The sequence below is a fragment of the Gossypium raimondii genome, chromosome 6 (assembly GCF_025698545.1).
Source record: "Gossypium raimondii isolate GPD5lz chromosome 6, ASM2569854v1, whole genome shotgun sequence".
Classification (NCBI taxonomy): Eukaryota; Viridiplantae; Streptophyta; class Magnoliopsida; order Malvales; family Malvaceae; genus Gossypium; species Gossypium raimondii.
This window is the reverse complement of record NC_068570.1, coordinates 19971760-19990324: the sequence shown is the minus strand read 5'-3', so window position 1 is coordinate 19990324 and position 18565 is coordinate 19971760. Positions and strand designations below refer to the sequence as shown.

The window sequence follows — 18565 nt, the reverse complement described above, 5'->3', positions numbered from 1 at the left end:
TTTTATGAAAAAAAATTGAACTGTAGAAGAGGAAGGGAAAGGGAATTTTCGATTGGTGTAGATACATAGTGCAAACAAAGAAAGCCTTATAGAATCGATTTTAATAGCCCAGTGACTTAAATGAAAACTTTTAAATAGTTTAGTGACTAAATTGTAACTTTTTTTAATTAAGTAACCAAAACGAAAACTTACCAATAGTTTAATGACTAATGGTGCAGTTTACCCTTAAATTTTTGTGGAATCTTTTTCAGAGTTTGTTTGGATCAATTCACTAATTAAAAAATATATATACTTCTTTTACATTTTGTTTGTAATCCTAATATTTTGAAGACTCAACTAAAAGTCTAAAATGTGTTGAAGTTTAGGATTAAATTGAAATATGTTATAGTTTGAGGACTTGAGACATAATTAACCCTAAACAAAATAGTCGAACCATGAGGCTTACGCTAATATATATCGTCCATCTCATCGAGCCAAGTACAGTTAAGTCAGCTTCCAATTATCTTAAAGCCTGCCATATAATCATATAACCAGGCTCCGTCGTGGTACTTCCGGCCACCACAATGCCGAAAATCGCATTGGGAACAAGCCAAGAGGCTGCTCAGCCTGACTGCATCAAAGCCCTTGTGGTCGAGTTTATCACCACTTTCCTCTTCGTCTTCGTTGGAGTAGGAGCTGCCATGGCCGCCGGTAATTTTCAGTTATTCATTAACTTGATTTCCACCATTTTCATGGATCATCGTCCTTTTTTTTTTTGTTTTACATGTTTTTGTGATCGTGAACAGATGAGTCGGGGGCAAATGCGCTGGTGGGATTGTTTGCTGTGGCGGTGGCTCATGCCCTTGTCGTCGGCGTTATGATATCGGCCGGACACATATCAGGCGGCCATCTTAACCCAGCCGTCACGCTTGGGTTGCTATTCGGTGGTCACATCACGGTGGTCCGTGCGATCCTCTACTGGATCGATCAGTTGTTGGCATCTTCAGCTGCTTGTATACTTCTCAAGTATCTCACTGGAGGATTGGTAAGAAATAAAGCTATGAATACAATGAATTGGGTTAGATCCATAATAGATGAATTCGGGTTTGAAATTTATGGGATCGTTTCAGATTGACATCATTTAGCATTTGGATCATTTCATGGTTCTAAGTGAAGACGATTTTGATTTTGATTTTGATTTTTCAACGAATTGAATTGGAATTAATGTAATTAAATTTCGGATGAACAACTTTGTTTTTGCAGAACACTCCGGTTCACACATTAGCAAGTGGAATGGGGTTCCTTCAAGGTGTTATATGGGAGATTATTCTCACATTCGCATTGCTGTTCACAGTGTATGCCACCATAGTAGACCCCAAGAAAGGTTCCATCGATGGGCTAGGTCCAATGCTCACTGGCTTCGTCGTTGGGGCCAACATCTTAGCCGGTGGAGCTTTCTCGGGTGCTTCAATGAATCCGGCTCGGTCATTCGGACCGGCTCTAGTGAGCTGGAACTGGACCGATCACTGGGTTTACTGGGTGGGACCCCTAATCGGAGGTGGCCTTGCTGGCTACATATATGAGAACTTCTTCATCGTCAGAACCCATGTTCTCCTTCCCCAGAATGAAGCCTTTTAAGCTTTTAATTTCAGTAACATTAGAATAGCCGCTCTGTGCGTGTCTCTCTATGTATCTACTTTCTAGTGTGGTTGCTTCCTATCTATTTTGTATATTTTCTTTACATTATCTATTTTGTTAATTAAATAAGATTTTCATTTTGTTGTTCCCTAAACAAATTTATTGTCAATCAAATTGAGAATTGCTCCGATTTGAAGTGTTTGGATGATGTTTATAAAATATAAGTTAAATAATCTCAAACTCTATCGGATTGTTTATAATTAATTAAAATTTTATGATTATATTTAAAATAATAAAAATAACTTAAAATTTCTATATAAAAATGTTTTTCCAAAAATTATGGTTTAAGAGTTATTAATTTTTTATTTACTTGAAATATTTTTTATAAAAATACTTATGGAAATATTTTGAAACTTCATCAAACAATGTTAAAAGATGATAAAAACAAAGTTCATTAATCAGCCAAAAATTAATATGAAAAAAATCAAGAATCAAATTCAACTGAATTATCATATTCTTTAAAATATTCAATCAATCCTAACCAATAAAACCTAATAAAACAGGTAAATTTTTTTGACAAAATAAGGCCTATAAGTTGATTTTTTTAAAATTAGGGTTTTGGGCCGATTTTAATTTTAATTGGGGATATAGGTCGATTTTGCTGGAAAGCTTGTTCAGCTAATGGTCAAATCCCAACGGCTTTTTGAACGTTGCCGCCAACGGTAAAAAAAATTAAAACCCTAATGGTTATTTTTTTACCCTATTAATACCCTTCAAATTTCATTTTTTTCATTCACATCCTTCTCTTAACTCTCTAAAATTCTCTCTAACCCTCTCAAGTCTCTCAGGTCTCTCGTTTTTAATAATTTTTGATATTTTATTTAAAAATATATTTATTTTTAATTATCTCGTTTTTATTCTTTTAAACTGATTCTTCACGAATGATTGCCTCCTCAACCCGCTTCGACGACAAGCATATTTCAGCTGCACAATTAGTAATGGTAAGACCGAAATTTAAATTTTGTTAATTTCAATAATGCTAAATTTAATTTTTTATTATAATTATAATTTTTTTTTGTAAATAGTTGGATGATCGTGTTCTAAAGGGCTTCATCCATAATATGGGAAAGCGTGTGATTCCTAAAATTCGTGGCCACTTGCAAGCAACTGGATTCTTACATGTGTCTAGCATGTCCAGGGGCTGCAAACTGTATTTGCAACTAATTAGCACATTGGTGGAAAGATAGAGACCTGAAAAACACACATTTCACCTTCTATGCGGCGAGTGTACAATCACACTCAAAGACGTAGTGCTACAACTCAGTTTGCCAGAGGATGGGCCAATCATCACAGGATCTAGAATTGTTTCGAACAAAGTGACCCTCTGTCAATCACTGTTGGAGAAGGTCTCGGACAAGTTCGAAAGTGGTCGGATATCGATGAACTGGTTGAAGGATAATTTCGACGAGCTCCGTAAAGACTGAACGAATGAGGTGATACAATAATACACCTGAGCATAAATCATGAGGTTAATCGGGAGCATTTTAATGCCTAAAAAATCTTGAAATTTGGTGCACGTAAGGTGGCTATTACATCTAATGGACTTCAATGATTGCGGGAAACTAAGTTAGGGATCAGCCATACTGTCCACGTTATACCAGGAGACGTGTTGGGCCACAAACCCAAGGTCGGCGTTGATCGGTGGTTGTCTGCTCCTGCTGCAGTCGTGGGCCTGGTGGCGACTGACCGATATATGTTCCCGTTGGTGACGAGGTAAACATCATTTATTAACAAATACATAGTTTGTACAATATTTTTTATTATTATACGTGATACGGAATGATGCAAATGAATGCGGAAGCGGATCGTAAAGTTTGTTCAAGTCACGGATTTGACTTAGGGCTCTAGACTTTGGGAAAGAAACTTGAATTTTGACACAACCTAAAACGCAATCAAATCCAAGTCAAATAAAACAATTAAAATAAATAACTAAGATAATTAAAATAGAAAAATAAATCTACGATTAGAACAATAAGGAAGAAAATAAAGAAGATAGATGGAAAGATAGGACGTGGTATGTAGAAGTCCTGAGAAGCCTTGGAAACACGAAGAATCCATAACCCCCTTCAAGCAGCACTAATTTCCCCTCCAAGAAAGAAAAATTGGCAAGAAAAAGTTTGAAGATAATCCCCATAATCTGAAAAGATTGTTAAAACTCTTCTAAAATAAACTCAAGAGAAAATCTTGAAAAGAAAACTCAATGAGAATTTATTAACTTAAAAAAAAGTTGAATAATAATGAATTGTATAATTTGTGTACAATGCAAAAGCCTATATATAGGCTAGCTAAATAAATCTAAATAAACCTCTTAAGAATACTAAAATTCTAATTTAATCTAAACAATAAGTAGTTTTAAACTAAACTTTCTTGTTAACATAAAACTCCTAAATAACTTAAAATACTTAATAATTATCAAAAATTCGGAATAAAGTAATAATAAAATAATAAGAATTGATAAATACAACATTAGGATCATATATAATAAAAATTAAACCCAAATCCTGAACCCAATATGATTTAAACTCAAATTAAAAGCCTGAATCTCGTAATTCCCTTCATAATCGCGTTCAGAAATTTTGTTCATGTAGTCTTTATTAAAACAGTCATAACTTGAGCTCCAGAACTCAAAATTGAGTGATTTAAAGTGTGTTTCGAAACTAAGAGATAGATTTTCAAAAGCTATGAAGACATCTCAATCTAGAAATGTCTGGATCCCATCCAAAAAGTCATCGCAAGTCTGCTGATTTCCTAAACCTAAAAATTGGCAACTTCGGTGTATGGAATTTAATAAATTTCACCCTATCCGTGCATGTATCATTCCCCATTTTCTAGAAAAATATTCGTCCTCGGATCTTGTATTTGATTGAATCTTGGTTTGATTTGCTTGGCCTTTGACATTATTGTTAGGCCTTGAGGTAATGTGAGCTTATCGCATCCATGGATCTAAAATTGGGCCTTGAGACTCGTATCATTCCTCCTTCCTCAAGAAGATTCGTCCTTGAATGTTTAGCTGTACAAAAAGAAAAAGGATTAGGATAAATAACAATAAAATAAAAAAAATACTTACCTAAGCTTTCTTGTGCGCCAAAACTATCTTCAGGATAAAAGATATGATTTTAATCTCCAAAATTAGCATGGATCAAGTATCTTTCCTTCAAAAACAAACCATCAACACTAAACAAAGAAGCACATGAGTGTTTAAGTAAAAAATAACCTGTAACTTTCTTTGAATATACATAGTCATCTATAAGATTATGTAAAATTCATCGTTAAAGGTCAAGATAGAAAATTTTTGTAAGAGCAAATACATAAAATGCTTTAATAAACCTATCTAGGACAACAAAATTACTATTTTAACCTTTAAAGATCTAGATAAACCCATAAAATCAATTGAACTTTCAAACCAAGGTTTAATAAAATTTGACCAATGAGAAAACATGTTATTAGAAAAACAAAATCTGTAGCATACTTATTAAAAACATTCAAGGTATGCCTTATTAAATCAATTTTTAATAGTTCCTTACCTTTCTTAACTTGTAACACTTGTGGAGAATTAGCAATATTCAACTTACCTCTTTCCCACAAGTAAAATTGTCTATCGATGGTAGAGTAATATAATTGGAAGTCCGTCAATAAATCCTTGAAATCTTGTAATAAAGAAACACCACTAAACAAATTTGAGTTAGGGTTAGTTAAAACATAATCATTCATCACTTTTGTAGGGGTATTTTCTTGCTTTTCTTTTTCTTTTTTGCACTTGAGAACTCTCCAATTTTACCTTATATGGATTTTCACTCACCAAATTTGAACCATCAAGTAGACTTTTATCACTCAAGGTCTCTTTTCTCTCAGTCTTTTCACATGATTCTTCCTTACTTCCCATATCCCCCTCACAAGTATTATGAATATTTAATTCAATGCAATACATCTCATTAGGAGAACTTGACGTTTCTATCTCATCTAACTCAATAGATCTAAGGAAAAAAATTCTTACTATCATCTTTTTCCGGTTCACACAGTCCACCATCACAAATCTCTTTTCCACCAGAGTATGAGTCAACAAAAGGTACACAGTCATACTTACTTTATTCTCTAGTTGGATATTTAACTGGACATTGAAAACTCTTGTAATCTTTTGAATTACACCAATAACATTACACAAAATGTGATATCTCAATCGTAGTCTCTCTATTTGGATATTTAATTGGACATTGGAAACCCTTATGATCTTTTGAACTATACCAATAACATCGCACAAAAGATGATACCTCAATCGTATTCCTCCTTTCATTTGGCCATCTCCCCTTGAATTGACAAACTAATTTATGATCACCTTTTCCATCACAATAAGTCTTTTGATCATTCCTTCCATGAAATTCTAGAATTGAAAACTTTGATTTAGCTAAAAAAATGTTTTCCACGGTCATTATTAACCAAAGTCTCATCATTTGCACGAGAGACACGTCGAGCATTATTTGCACGAAGATGAGGCTGATCAACCTTATCTCCTAAACTACGATTCTGACGCTCAATTTTGGTATTTAGACGTTCCAAATTTTTGTTGATCGTGTTTAGAATAGTGTCACATTTTTTATCTTGAGCATTTCAAACCTCTTGACTCCCTTGCAACTTCCCAATCATAGTATCGCGAATCATTATGAAAGCTTGAAAAGAACACAACACTCAAGAAAAGAAAAATTAAGCAAACAACACTGTTATGCACATAGAAATAAAATCAAATTCTCAATGAGGTAGGAATTAATCTTTTGAGTCTTTTAAAAATGTTTATATCAATTAATCAGAATGTATTAGAATCAAACTAATAAAGCAAACTTAATAGCACTATGAGTCCAAAATCTGCTAAGCACCAAAGAATTGTGTTGCACGAAGTAAGAAATGTGCAACGTGCTCTAACCTACTAACACAAGAAACAATAAAGTGCTAGAATGCGTAAAAGAACAATAAAAAGGAAAAACAAATGAAAACCTAAGGCTAAGAGTCAATGAAAATTGCTAAAACTCGAAAACCCGAAAAATTGCTAAGCAACTTAACAAACTTTGTTTAAGGTGTTCCCGATTTCCAAAAATCATGAAATTTAAACTGGAGCCTCCTCAAATAATGTAGATTTGATCTGGATAGTTTCAACACAAAATTCAACTCCCAAAATATTTTTTATTTTTTTCGTATTCTTTTTTTCTGTACTTTTTTTATCACTTTTTTTGTGGGAAATATTTTTTTATATTCTAAAATAGTGCTAAGAAACAGTATGTAAAATTTTAGATCATTTGTAAAAATAAAAAGAACACCTAAAATGCCCAAATCTGATATCAAATGATACGGAATGAGGCGGATGAATGCGGAAGCGAATCGTAAAGTTTGTTCAAGTCGCGGATTTGAATTAGGAGTCTAGACGTTGGGAAAGAAACTTAAATTTTGACACAACCTGAAACATAATCAAATACAAGTCAAAGAAAACAATTAAAATAAATAGCTAAGATAATTAAATAGAATACTAAATCTACAATTAGAACAATAAGAAAGAAAATAAAGAAGATAGATGAAAAGATATGACGTGATATGTAGAAGTCTTAAGAAGCCTTGGAAACATGAAGAATCCACAACCCCCTTCAAGCGGCTCTAATTTCCCCTCCAATAAAGAAAACTTGGCAAGAAAAAGTTTGAAAATCATCCTCACAATCTGAAAATATTTTTAAAACTCTTCTAAAATAAACTCAAGAGAAATTATTGAAATGAAAACTCAATGAGAATTTATTAACTTAAAAGAGAAGTTGAATAATAATGAATTGTATGATTTGTGTACAATGCAAAGACCTAAATATAGGCTAGCTAAACATATCTAAATATAACTCTTAAGTATACTAGAAATTTAATTTAATCTAAATAATAAGTAGTTTTAAACTAAGCTTTCTTATTAACATAAAACTCCTAAATAACTTAAAATACTTCATAATTATAAAAAATTCGAAATAAAATAATAATAAAAATAATAAAAGCTGATAAATACAATATTGGGCTCATATATAATAAAAATTAAGCCCAAAACTCGAATCCAATATGATTCAAACTCAAATTAAAAGCCCAAAACTCGTAATTCCCGTTATAATCACATCCAGAAATTATGTTTGCGCAATCTTTATTAAAACGGTCATAATTTAAGCTCCCGAACTTGAAATTGTGTGATTCAAAGTGTTTCGACTAACATATCGCTTGTATGAGTGGAACCAAAGGCTAAGCTACATGAGACTGCTCGAGGTTCTAGAAGATATTAGGTTGTTGTTAGATCAACGGTCGTAAGCCAAGGTTAGTTACCTATTAATTCAAACCTATATTAATTACGTAATTAATCATAAAAAGAAATTCATAAATAACGATATTTAGAATTTTGCTTACTAGTTTGAATGGATGTCGTACGCCGACACCGATGTCATATCCTGCATCCCACCAGAAGTGTTGCACAATCAATAGATGTGGGACGTGAAGATATCATTGATAGTGTACACGACGGTGGAAATGCACGAAACAGACCAAGTGTTGCGGCAGTTCGGTTGAAGGCAACGAATTTCGCCACCACCGCTAGACCTGAAGGATTTGCACAAGGTGGACATGTGGGGGATGAACAACATCGACTGGTCGGTACAACACAAGGAGCACATCAAGGCATGAGATCGTAAGATGTAATCCATACCCATTCGTGAATAATTTTTCTCAGCAACACGGCGGCAGTTGATGATTACTCGGCATGGTTCAGAGCTGTTGATAAGTCGTATCTGCTATTGCCGGATGAGGAGTCGGAAAATTCGGGTGAAGAGGTCGTGTTGACTACCATAGTAAACTAGGAGGGGTCGAGGTTGCATGACGGGTTCATTATCCGTTCCGACAGAAGATATGTCGCCTATGGCTACGTAATATTTGGGTCATTTCTGTCTAGGTATTCTTGTTCAATTACCTAACCATGTGTTTTATTCATAAGCATAACCACACTACGGGCCATCGCTATACATGGCTGGTTCTTTTATTCCTGCAGGTACATATTTCGCTCCACCGACGTCCTCCGCATACTAAACCCCTGCTCAAATGTCGATGTCAAACCCCATGTCGATATAGTCGATGAAATGCCCACCGCCACCGATACAAGTGCCTATGCAGTAGTCGGTGGCAATGTCGATGCTCAATACCTTTCTGTCATACCCAGGATTTGGGGCTCCTTATAGTTTCACGCTTATAATGACCCAAACACTGCGCGCATCACTATTTTACATGGGTGGGTCATCGTCGCAACCGGTGGACGAGGGAGTGGAGGATACACAATGGCAGGCAAAGACGTCGCAACAATCAACTACGTAAGAAGATGACGACGAAGCCAATCCCGAAGATACGACCGCCTAGGGGGCCGCGCTAGCTACGTACTTAGGCGATGACAACAATGAAGAAGTCTACAGGCCGGCACTTCTAGATGAGTCTCCGGTGGTATAGTCGGTTGTATGTCAAAATCTTTTATACAACCACCATCCACTGCTTTGTGGCACACATTCTCCCCGTATAGAAGTTATTCATTCAAACAAACCACTTGTCATTATTACTACTTATGTTTTATCGATAAATAACAAATGTTGGATTTTTTTATTGACATATTATTTTGAATATGAATTTTTTTGGATTTACCTTATTATCAACTAAATAAATTATATGTCCTTGAAATCAATTGCAATACAGAACATCGACCTTTATAGTTATACTGAATAAAACTAACACTTAGGATCATATGAAATTTGGTTGAAAGCAATGTTATCAACATTGAGGCCGCAACGTTTCCCTGTACAGAGAACAAGTAGGCTTCATATGCCCTAGGTTTCTAAAATACTTGCATAATTTCTGTTGGTCATGCATTTCCCGAATATCCATATTGTTCTTTATTCGGGTGGACTATGGGAGACCTTTTGGGATGCGACGTAGGTCCTTGTTTGGCATCAGCTTGAATGGCGTGCTGGACACAGGTGGCCATATACTCTCATTTGGGATGGGTGGGAATTCAAGACTCCACACACTTCTAATATGTTGTAGTCAGTAGACATCGTTGATGTAAAGCACATACTCAATCCGTATGTTCACACATACAGCAATTGCATGTGTGCATGGAAACTGAAGTGCTTGGAAACTCCCAGTATTATAGGTCTCTTCTGTTAGGTTCATACGATACGATACACTCGACATTTTTTGGTCGGGTCTAGCGTGCTCGGTGACTTAAAAATCTAGGTTCCGACATGAGTGGCACACTACATACATCATGTTCGCTCTCGCTATACTTCACCAAATCTCTTTTATTACGTCATCGCAGAATGTACTATCGCCTGCTATTTGTCCAGCATACACCGATTCCTTCTTAAAAAACAAAGCGACCGGTCGAAAGAATGTCTCTTTCACAATTGATGTTACTAGGAAATGACGCGTCCTCTTCAGTACCAAATTGATACACTCCGCCAAGTTTGACGTCATGTTCCTATATTGTAGACCTCCGTCATACAATTATATCCACTATTTGAATGGTATATTCGAAACATAGGTCGCATCGTACACGTTAATGGTGCTCAAGTTGTTCAACTTTTGATGGAAAATATGTTGGACGAGTTTTTAACCTGTTGATAAATAGGTACCAATTAGTGCAATGATATAACCACGTAATTCAAGATTCAATTTGCAGTGAATGCAGGGTTGGAACTACAAACCCATGTCGATGACCAGATCTCGCTCAGTCACTAAAAGATATTTTTGGTAGTAGTTGGATCCCATATGTCGAATGTAGTACTGATGATGAGTGTGATCCCAAAGGGATCAGTGACGATCAATCACCGAGAGTATTCTAGTTTCCCTGTCTGACATGACACATATCGAGCTATGGGCAACCAAGGAGGCGAAATCGACTATAGAAAAAATCTCAATCATTTATTGTTTCTTCGAGAGTTATTGCGAACACTATAGGAGAATCTTCTGATTACTGACTTGAGCAATGGCAAGCAACAGACACTACTGGTACCTTTCATACAACCAAGTTCCCTCAATTTGGACCATAGGCTTACAGTGCTAAAATGCCTCTCTATATTACTCAAAGGTCCAAAAGAACCGATGAAATACTCTTTTCTTAGGGACTATTTAATTATCGGAATACCCTGGGTGCATTTCAAGATCGGTTACAAAACTTGGTACGTACCGAACCAATACCTAACACCATTACCATAGATAGTTATACGAACCATCCCACCTATGATGCAACTTCTCCATAGCCTTCTGTTTTACAAGCCATACTTTGTATGTACGTTAGAGTGTACTGGTACTGACTACGTTTGTTCGCAATCAGTATCGGCATTTCGACCCGGGGACCAATCCTCACCATCAGTAGAATAATGTCAGTAATCATATCCAAATCTAGCCCTGAATGGTCCTAACTTGCACCCGTCGCAACACATGTATAGGGACCGGTATACTTCTTTATTGTGCATAGCCTAGATTTTTTCCGGTATGACGCTATGATTTTCCACTTACACCTCTCGTCCTTCGTTGCGCACTTTCCTTCAAATTTCTCAAAGCAAGACTTTGTGACGTAGTAAGTCTCACCGTTCTTAATGTTATACCGCTTTAGTGCAACAAGAAAATCATCTTTATTGGGGTATTCCATTTAAACTTCAAGAACTCATACATTACAAACCGTACTTCATGACCAGGTGTTCTATGCGGAAGTCGAGAAAACTCTAAACCACTATTGGCCGATAGATTGACTTTCTTTATGTGGGGCGGAGGTTTATATGTTTTAAATCACAGATCTAGGTCCGGGGCATTTTCTAATGCTTTATCATCAAAATCGTCAAGTTCTGACTCCGTTGTAACATGATCCAATTCAGAAAATAATGTCACTTTTGAACCATCCGGACCGCGCTATCAGATTGGCTTAGGTTCTGACTCCTTCCTTTCATTTATGTTCGCAACCCTTTCTTCCTCACATGCATCTCCTTCCTCGTCCACGTCTTCATTGTCACCTTCGAGCACTGTATTGGACATACCCTCATCGACTTCCGTCGAAAGGAGTAGGTCATCAGTTCTCCAATAACACATGTGCCCGCTAGAATAATAATTGGTTTGATAACCGGTGTACATCGATGATCTCTTGGTATAACTGTTTCTACCCCACAACATCGACCCAGTACTGAAGTTGAAATCAAATGCACTGATTGAATGTAGAGCCCAAGTGTCTACATTTGGGTTATGCTGACACCCTGGCTTGTACTGATCCCTAAAGTTTAGATCAATACTAGAGACCAATGAGTGTCTACCCATGGTTGTTTTGGTAACATCATATTAGCCGCTCTGAAGTAGGTTAGAAAACCCACTGCACAACTATATAGTAGGACTTTCTACTAGATCTTAGGTACTAGTATTCGTCGCAACGAAGGTTGAAGATGGACTAAATCTATTAGATTTAGTGAACTCAACATATAACTCAATAACAACATTTTCGCTTGAGATATGCAATGATATGTCTCAAAATACGTCTCATTGATAACATCAAATAGCTCATACTTATAGGGGTCAACATATACAAAAAAATATGCATTGTAACCTTGTAATTCTTCCCCAGCTCAATCCCCCAACTTTTCTTCTGATTCTAGTCCATAGCTCACGCATTTGAATGGTACTATTGAACGCTAATTCCATGGACTTCACTCCTACAAACACCACCCTGAACTCTTTATTACTGATTTGACTGTCAGAGTATATAACGGATTTCACTTGTTGACTCATTTCAATATCGGTAACAGTTTGGATGAATAAATGCAAAAAATAAGTAGAGAATTATTTGATATTAACTTGATGTGTGTAAATGTTACAAAAATTATGCCCTATTTATAATAGAATTATGTAAGGAGAAAGAGAATACGTACTATGAATTATTTTTATGAATGCACACATTTGTTTCATATTGTTTGGTGCAAATAATTTTCATCACGCATTCAGAACTCATATAATTTTATCCAGATTATGCGGGCAAACTAACATGCACAACAATCATACCAAAAAGTACTTTTTGCCTAAGAAACAGTAAATTTGTTAGAGGAAGCTGGGGAGCTTTCTTTCCATGAAATGGATTTATAGTCGTCGGTGATGCGATATCACTCTGAGCCGCACACATTTCATATATCATGTCGAGATGGGATCAATTCTTCCGAAGCCTGTTTTAGGGAAGTCAGTTGTGGGGTGATTTAACTTTTTACACCCAAGGGTGGAAGTCGATGTGGAGGTCTCAATCGACAGTGATTATGCGGTAATGGATCAGGGTATAACGGGGGAGCCAGTTGATGATCATTACGCGGCCACAAGCTCAATTTTTTCAAAATACCTAAAAATTCTACCCTATAAATACCATACAAAATTTTGAGGTCATATTCATACAAAAAAATCTAGGGCTTCTAGTTATAATTAGTATAATTTTTTCTGCATTCCCAGGCAACCGGTACCTTTAACCTTCATTCTTGTTTGAAGTTCGGCACAGTCATGGACGCAAGAGGACTTTCAGGTGGGGAGCGGCTGTTGTAGTGTAGTAAAGGTGATGCTCTTTTAGGAGCGATGATGGTTTTCGTTATTACACAACCTATTAATAACTACAACCGTTGTCGTGTCGACTTCAGCTTGACCTCTACTGTATCGGAACATCCATTCTCTTCCTGAGAGTCCTCTTGTGTCCACCTCAATGTCCACTTTTGGAAAAGAATGAAAGGTTAGAGATACCGACTGCTTGGAAATAGTGAAAAAAATTATGTTGATTACACCAGAAGTCCCTAGAGTTTCTCCGTATGACTATGGTCTCAATCTTATGTATGGTATATATAAGGTATCGTTTATGAGTACCGAAAAAGCTTAAACTCCTAACCGCGTAATGACCATCACCTTGTGCTCCGGTTATACTCGAACCCGTGACCGCATCACAGCCGCCGACTAGGACCTTCATGTTGACTTCGACCCCTGATTGTATCAAGCATTATAACCCTAAAACTAGATTTCCCCATGATGGGTTTCTAAGGTCATAGACCTACCACACCTTGACATATAAAATGTATGTGTGCTGAGGCGCGTTATCACATCCCCGACCTTCAAAACTACCTAAAAATTTCTGTTGAAAACCCTGAACACTTTCAAAATACCTTAAACCCTAAATAAAACCCTAATAAAAAATCCTAACCATAATAAAACAAAAACCCTAACCTAAGGAGACAAAACATGAAAGAGTATCCAACTGGACGTGTTTTTTAGCAAAATCAGCCTATATCCCTAATTAAAATTAAAATTGACCCAAAACACTAATTTTTTTTTAAAAAAAACGGCCTATAGGCCTTATTTTGCCAAAATTTGTAGCATGAAGGAGCTGAAATTACTTAAAGTCTTTTTAAGAATATCCGGATTTAATCATGTTGATTTATTCAATTACTTTTAAATAAAATCTTATAAATTTTGACTCAAATTAATCTATAAATAGATGTTAACCGGTTAGAGGAGTGTATGCTGATAATGGCAAGATGCGGTTACTAGTCGTGGTGCCTATGTTGGTCCTTTTGTTTGAAAATTTTATGGACTCTGCCTCATTTGGTTTTTTTTTCTTTGTAATGTTTCATCTTTCATTTATTCAAACTTGTTACTTTAAAAAAAATCAATCAAGCACATTATTTATGATTACCCAACTTAATTCTACACGATTTGGTTACTTTTTGATATAATAAGTTTAAATATTCATTATTTACATACGTTTTACTTTTACATGTAACATATTCAAATCTAGAAATTAGAATCCATTATAAATATTATTTTTAAAATTAATATATTTATGATTCTCATAGATAATTTATTTTCCCTTTTTATTGAACCCAATTACCATTTCAATATATTTTGTTAGAACCAGTAAAATAATATATGGTATAAAACTTAACAAATCATAAACCAAGATCGTAATGTCAAATCATCAAGAATAATTTTAAATGCAAAACGCATACGAACCCATGGATTTCTTGAAATCTTCTAATCTTATGGTTTTAATCTTTCAAATTAGCACACAAGTAATTTTAAGAATGTGACTCTCTCGTTTCTAAAATGAGATATTAGAAAAGTTATCTTTGTGTAATTTGGGGACCATAACCTAATATATAACTTTTGCACATTAATCCTAATTTAATCAGCCATTATCAATTAGAAATTAGTTACTAGAGTATCTACACATATTTGGCCTATACTTTATTTAATAACTAAAGCCTAATAAAGCTTAACCAAATTAGATCGCTTTTAACTTGGGCTAATATTTTATGATAGAAAACAATAACATGTAATTATGCTTATTATATATGTGGTGCCCATATTTTTCCAACAATCTCCTACTTGGACCACATATATATATTGATTACCTTATAATTACATGCCATTATATAACCTTATGAGCTCAAAACCTTACTATCATATCCAAAAGGTATTTCGAACAATCTCATCCATTAATTATGTTAACATAGAACCAATGCGACTTTCATTACATATATCGTAACTAAAGTCATCCCTAATAACGTATATTAACACAACCAAATGACATAAATCAAGTATGAATGTGTAGTATGAAAATTACATGCCATGTGATCTAAACATGTCCATTTCCAACTGGTCATCTTGAAACCATAGGGAGATCAAACCTTACAAAAATCAGAGTGTGAATAAACCAAATAACCTTTATTTCTACAGAAAATAAACTTAATATTCGTAAACTGAGATAACTGAAACATGTGTCTATAACAAAAAAAAAATTTGAAATTACAAACTCTTACTAAAACTGAATATCTTGGAAAGACATCACACTCATATGAGCAATGTACTCTTATAAAACCTTGGGTGTAGTCTTTTAGTAAGCGAGTCCGCAATTGTGGAGTTTGTCCCAATATGCTTTATAGGCACCAAACCACTTTGAATTTTTACTTTAACAACCAAGAACTTAAAGTCTATGTGTTTTGACTTTGATGTGGTCTTGTTGTTATTGGAATAAATGACTACCAATTATTGTCACAATTTGAACCCTAGTGACAAAATTTTGCATCAATATTCCATCAAAATTAGAGTTTGTATACCTTATGCTCTCTAACTTATCAGACCTCTGACATGTGAGCATGTAATCTTTTGTTCTCTGAATATACCTCATAACCCTCTTGGTTGCTATCCAATGGTCCATATCAAAGATTCTTAAATGTTTGCCTAACATCCCAACAATGTATGCAATATCCGGATGCGTACATACTTGAGCAATAATTAGACTCCCAACAGTTGATACATAGGGAATCTTTTGAATTTCTTGAATTTCAAGAATACTTTTAGGGAAGTTAGTAAGATTAAATTTTTCTCATTTAGCTTGCATGCCAAACATTTTAAGTACTTTATTGATATAACCCATTTATGACAATCCAAGAATACCCTGAGGTCGACCTCGATGTATCTGAATTCCTAAAACAAAATAGGCACCCACAAGATCTTTCATCTCAAAATGCTTAGATAAAAACCTATTGGTTTCATGCAATAAGCCTATATCAATAGTGGCAAGCAAAATGTCATCGGCATATAGAACTGAGAATATATACTTCCTCCCACTGAATTTGTAGTACACACAATCATCAATAATATTCATCTCAAAATCGAACAAGATATTTACTTGATGAAACTTGTCATACCATTGACGAGAAGCTTGTTTAAGTCCATAGATGGATTTTGTTAATTTGCAAATCATATTATTTGGGTTTCCCGACTCAAAGTTTTTTGGTTGTACCATATAAATTTTTTCTTCAATGTCACTATTGAAAAACGTAGTCTTAACATCCATTTAATATAACTCAAAATCAAGGTGGGAAACAAGCATCATGATTGTCCTAAAAGAGTCTTTTGATGAAATTGGAGAAAAAGTCTCTGTAAAATCAATGTCTTCTTTCTGAGTATATCCTTTAGCTACAAGATGCGTCTTATACCTCTCCACATTACCATTTTATCCCTCTTGGTTTTAAATATCCATTCTCAACCAATTGGTTTTGCACCTTCAAGTAATGGGACAAGTTTCCAAACTTTATTGTCTTACATAGACTTATACTCTTCTTGCATGGCATCAATCCAGTTTTGAGAATTAGAACTTTTCATGGCCTGACGAGTGTTGATTGGATCATCTTCCATCATTCCATTATCATCCTCATGTTCTTGGAGAAATACAATAGAATCATATGAAATAGCATTTGTCTTCTCTTATTGACCTCATTAATGGCACTTGTTGTTGAGGTTGTTGAATTTGTTCTTCTGGAACAATTACATCATCCTGTATAGGGACTTGTTGAACATTGTCTTATTGAGGTTCTAAATTCACTTCTTGATCAATGATAGATATGAGAACCTAAACATCATCAAAAGTGATAACAGAAACTGGGTTAAAGTTCAGTTCCCCCTCAAAAGTAATATATCTAACCTTATTTATCCCTCTAAAATCAATATCCTCAAAAAATTTTGTAGTTCTTGTCTCAAAAATATTCCTAATTGTGGGATCATAAAAATTATAGCCTCCTAGATTGCTTAGAATAACAAATAAAGTAGTTGCTCACTGTTTTGAACTTCAGTTTCTTTTCATGTGGCCTATAAGGCCTTGCCTTAGTTGGACATCCCCAAACGTGAAAGTACTTTAGACTACGCTTTTGACTTGTCCAAAGCTCATAAAGTGTTTTTGCAACTACTTTAGTGGGTACTTTATTCAGAATGTAATATGTTGTATTTAAAGTCACTAGTCAAATGAGCACTTTCAAACTTATCATGTTTCAACATTTCTTCCTCTTGCACACAACGAGAAATGAGCTCATTTAAAGTTCATTTCTCCTTTTGACAGTTGTAACTAATTTTAAATTGGTTAAAGTGTGCAGGAAGTGATATCAAAACCATAAGAACAAGTAATTCCTCAAAAACCTCAATCTTCAATGCCTTAAGTCTTGAAGCAACATGGAACATCTCTATAATGTACTCTCTCACGTTTCCTTGACCATTATATTTCATAGACATCAAAGAAGTCAGAAGTGATGTCATCTCAACCTTATCATTTTTGGCAAAACGTTTCTCAATTTCGTTAAGGAAACCCTTAGCCTAAGTAATTTATTCAGATTTTGTGCCCCCAAACGCTTCTAGAATGTTGTGCGCATGGTCATTAAACTTATGCGGTCTGAATGATCTCCACCTCTCAAAATCCCTTTTAGCATCAAGGGTGCTTGTCGCAGTGAGAGGTGCAGGTTGTTCTTCCATTAGTGCAAGGTCTAGTCCATACAACCAAGCGCTATACGTAAGTGCATTTTCCATTCCTTGAAATTAGTCTCATTAAGCATGAGTATAGAATTTATATTAGTAGATATTGTGGCAGTAGAAGATGAACTAGCTTAATATAGAACAAAATAAATAAACACAAGCTCACATTAATATTCATAAATAAACAATAAATTCAAAATAGTGGTTAGTTTCATCTTAAGATACCAAACACAACATTAATAACAAGTCTTTGGACGATAATATTAACCATAGTGATACTCTTGTTGTAGCAATCAAACATTGACAATAAATTATGTCAAATAATGAATCAATCTTTAAACTAACTTACTGCTCACATAAAGTACTTTATAATTGTCACACATTTATCACCATTGACATCATTGAAATTCTAACAAATATTAACTTACCTTTGGGTCAATTAATAAACACATGAATTACAAAAGCATATAATCATATTGATATTTTAAATAAACTAATCTACATAAAGAGGTCACTTTAGTGGCATTTTGTTTCAACA

At 34.8% G+C, this 18565-nt stretch overlaps 1 protein-coding gene across 1 annotated transcript; it reads left to right on the top strand.

Annotated features, from left to right (window-relative positions):
• The first annotated feature begins 474 nt into the window (after positions 1-474).
• On the top strand, positions 475-1807 carry LOC105774435 (aquaporin TIP4-1). Its single transcript, XM_012596934.2, has 3 exons — positions 475-690; positions 786-1024; positions 1243-1807. The coding sequence occupies exons 1-3, from the start codon at positions 564-566 to the stop codon at positions 1615-1617; spliced, it is 741 nt and encodes a 246-aa protein (XP_012452388.1). The 5' UTR covers positions 475-563; the 3' UTR covers positions 1618-1807.
• The last annotated feature ends 16758 nt before the right edge of the window (positions 1808-18565 follow it).

Coding starts and splice junctions, on each gene's coding strand:
- LOC105774435 (XM_012596934.2), top strand. CDS start 564: ATGCCGAAAATCGCATTGGGAACAAGCCAAGAGGCTGCTCAGCCTGAC. Junction 691..785: donor AGGAGCTGCCATGGCCGCCG/GTAATTTTCAGT, acceptor GATCGTGAACAG/ATGAGTCGGGGGCAAATGCG. Junction 1,025..1,242: donor AGTATCTCACTGGAGGATTG/GTAAGAAATAAA, acceptor TTGTTTTTGCAG/AACACTCCGGTTCACACATT.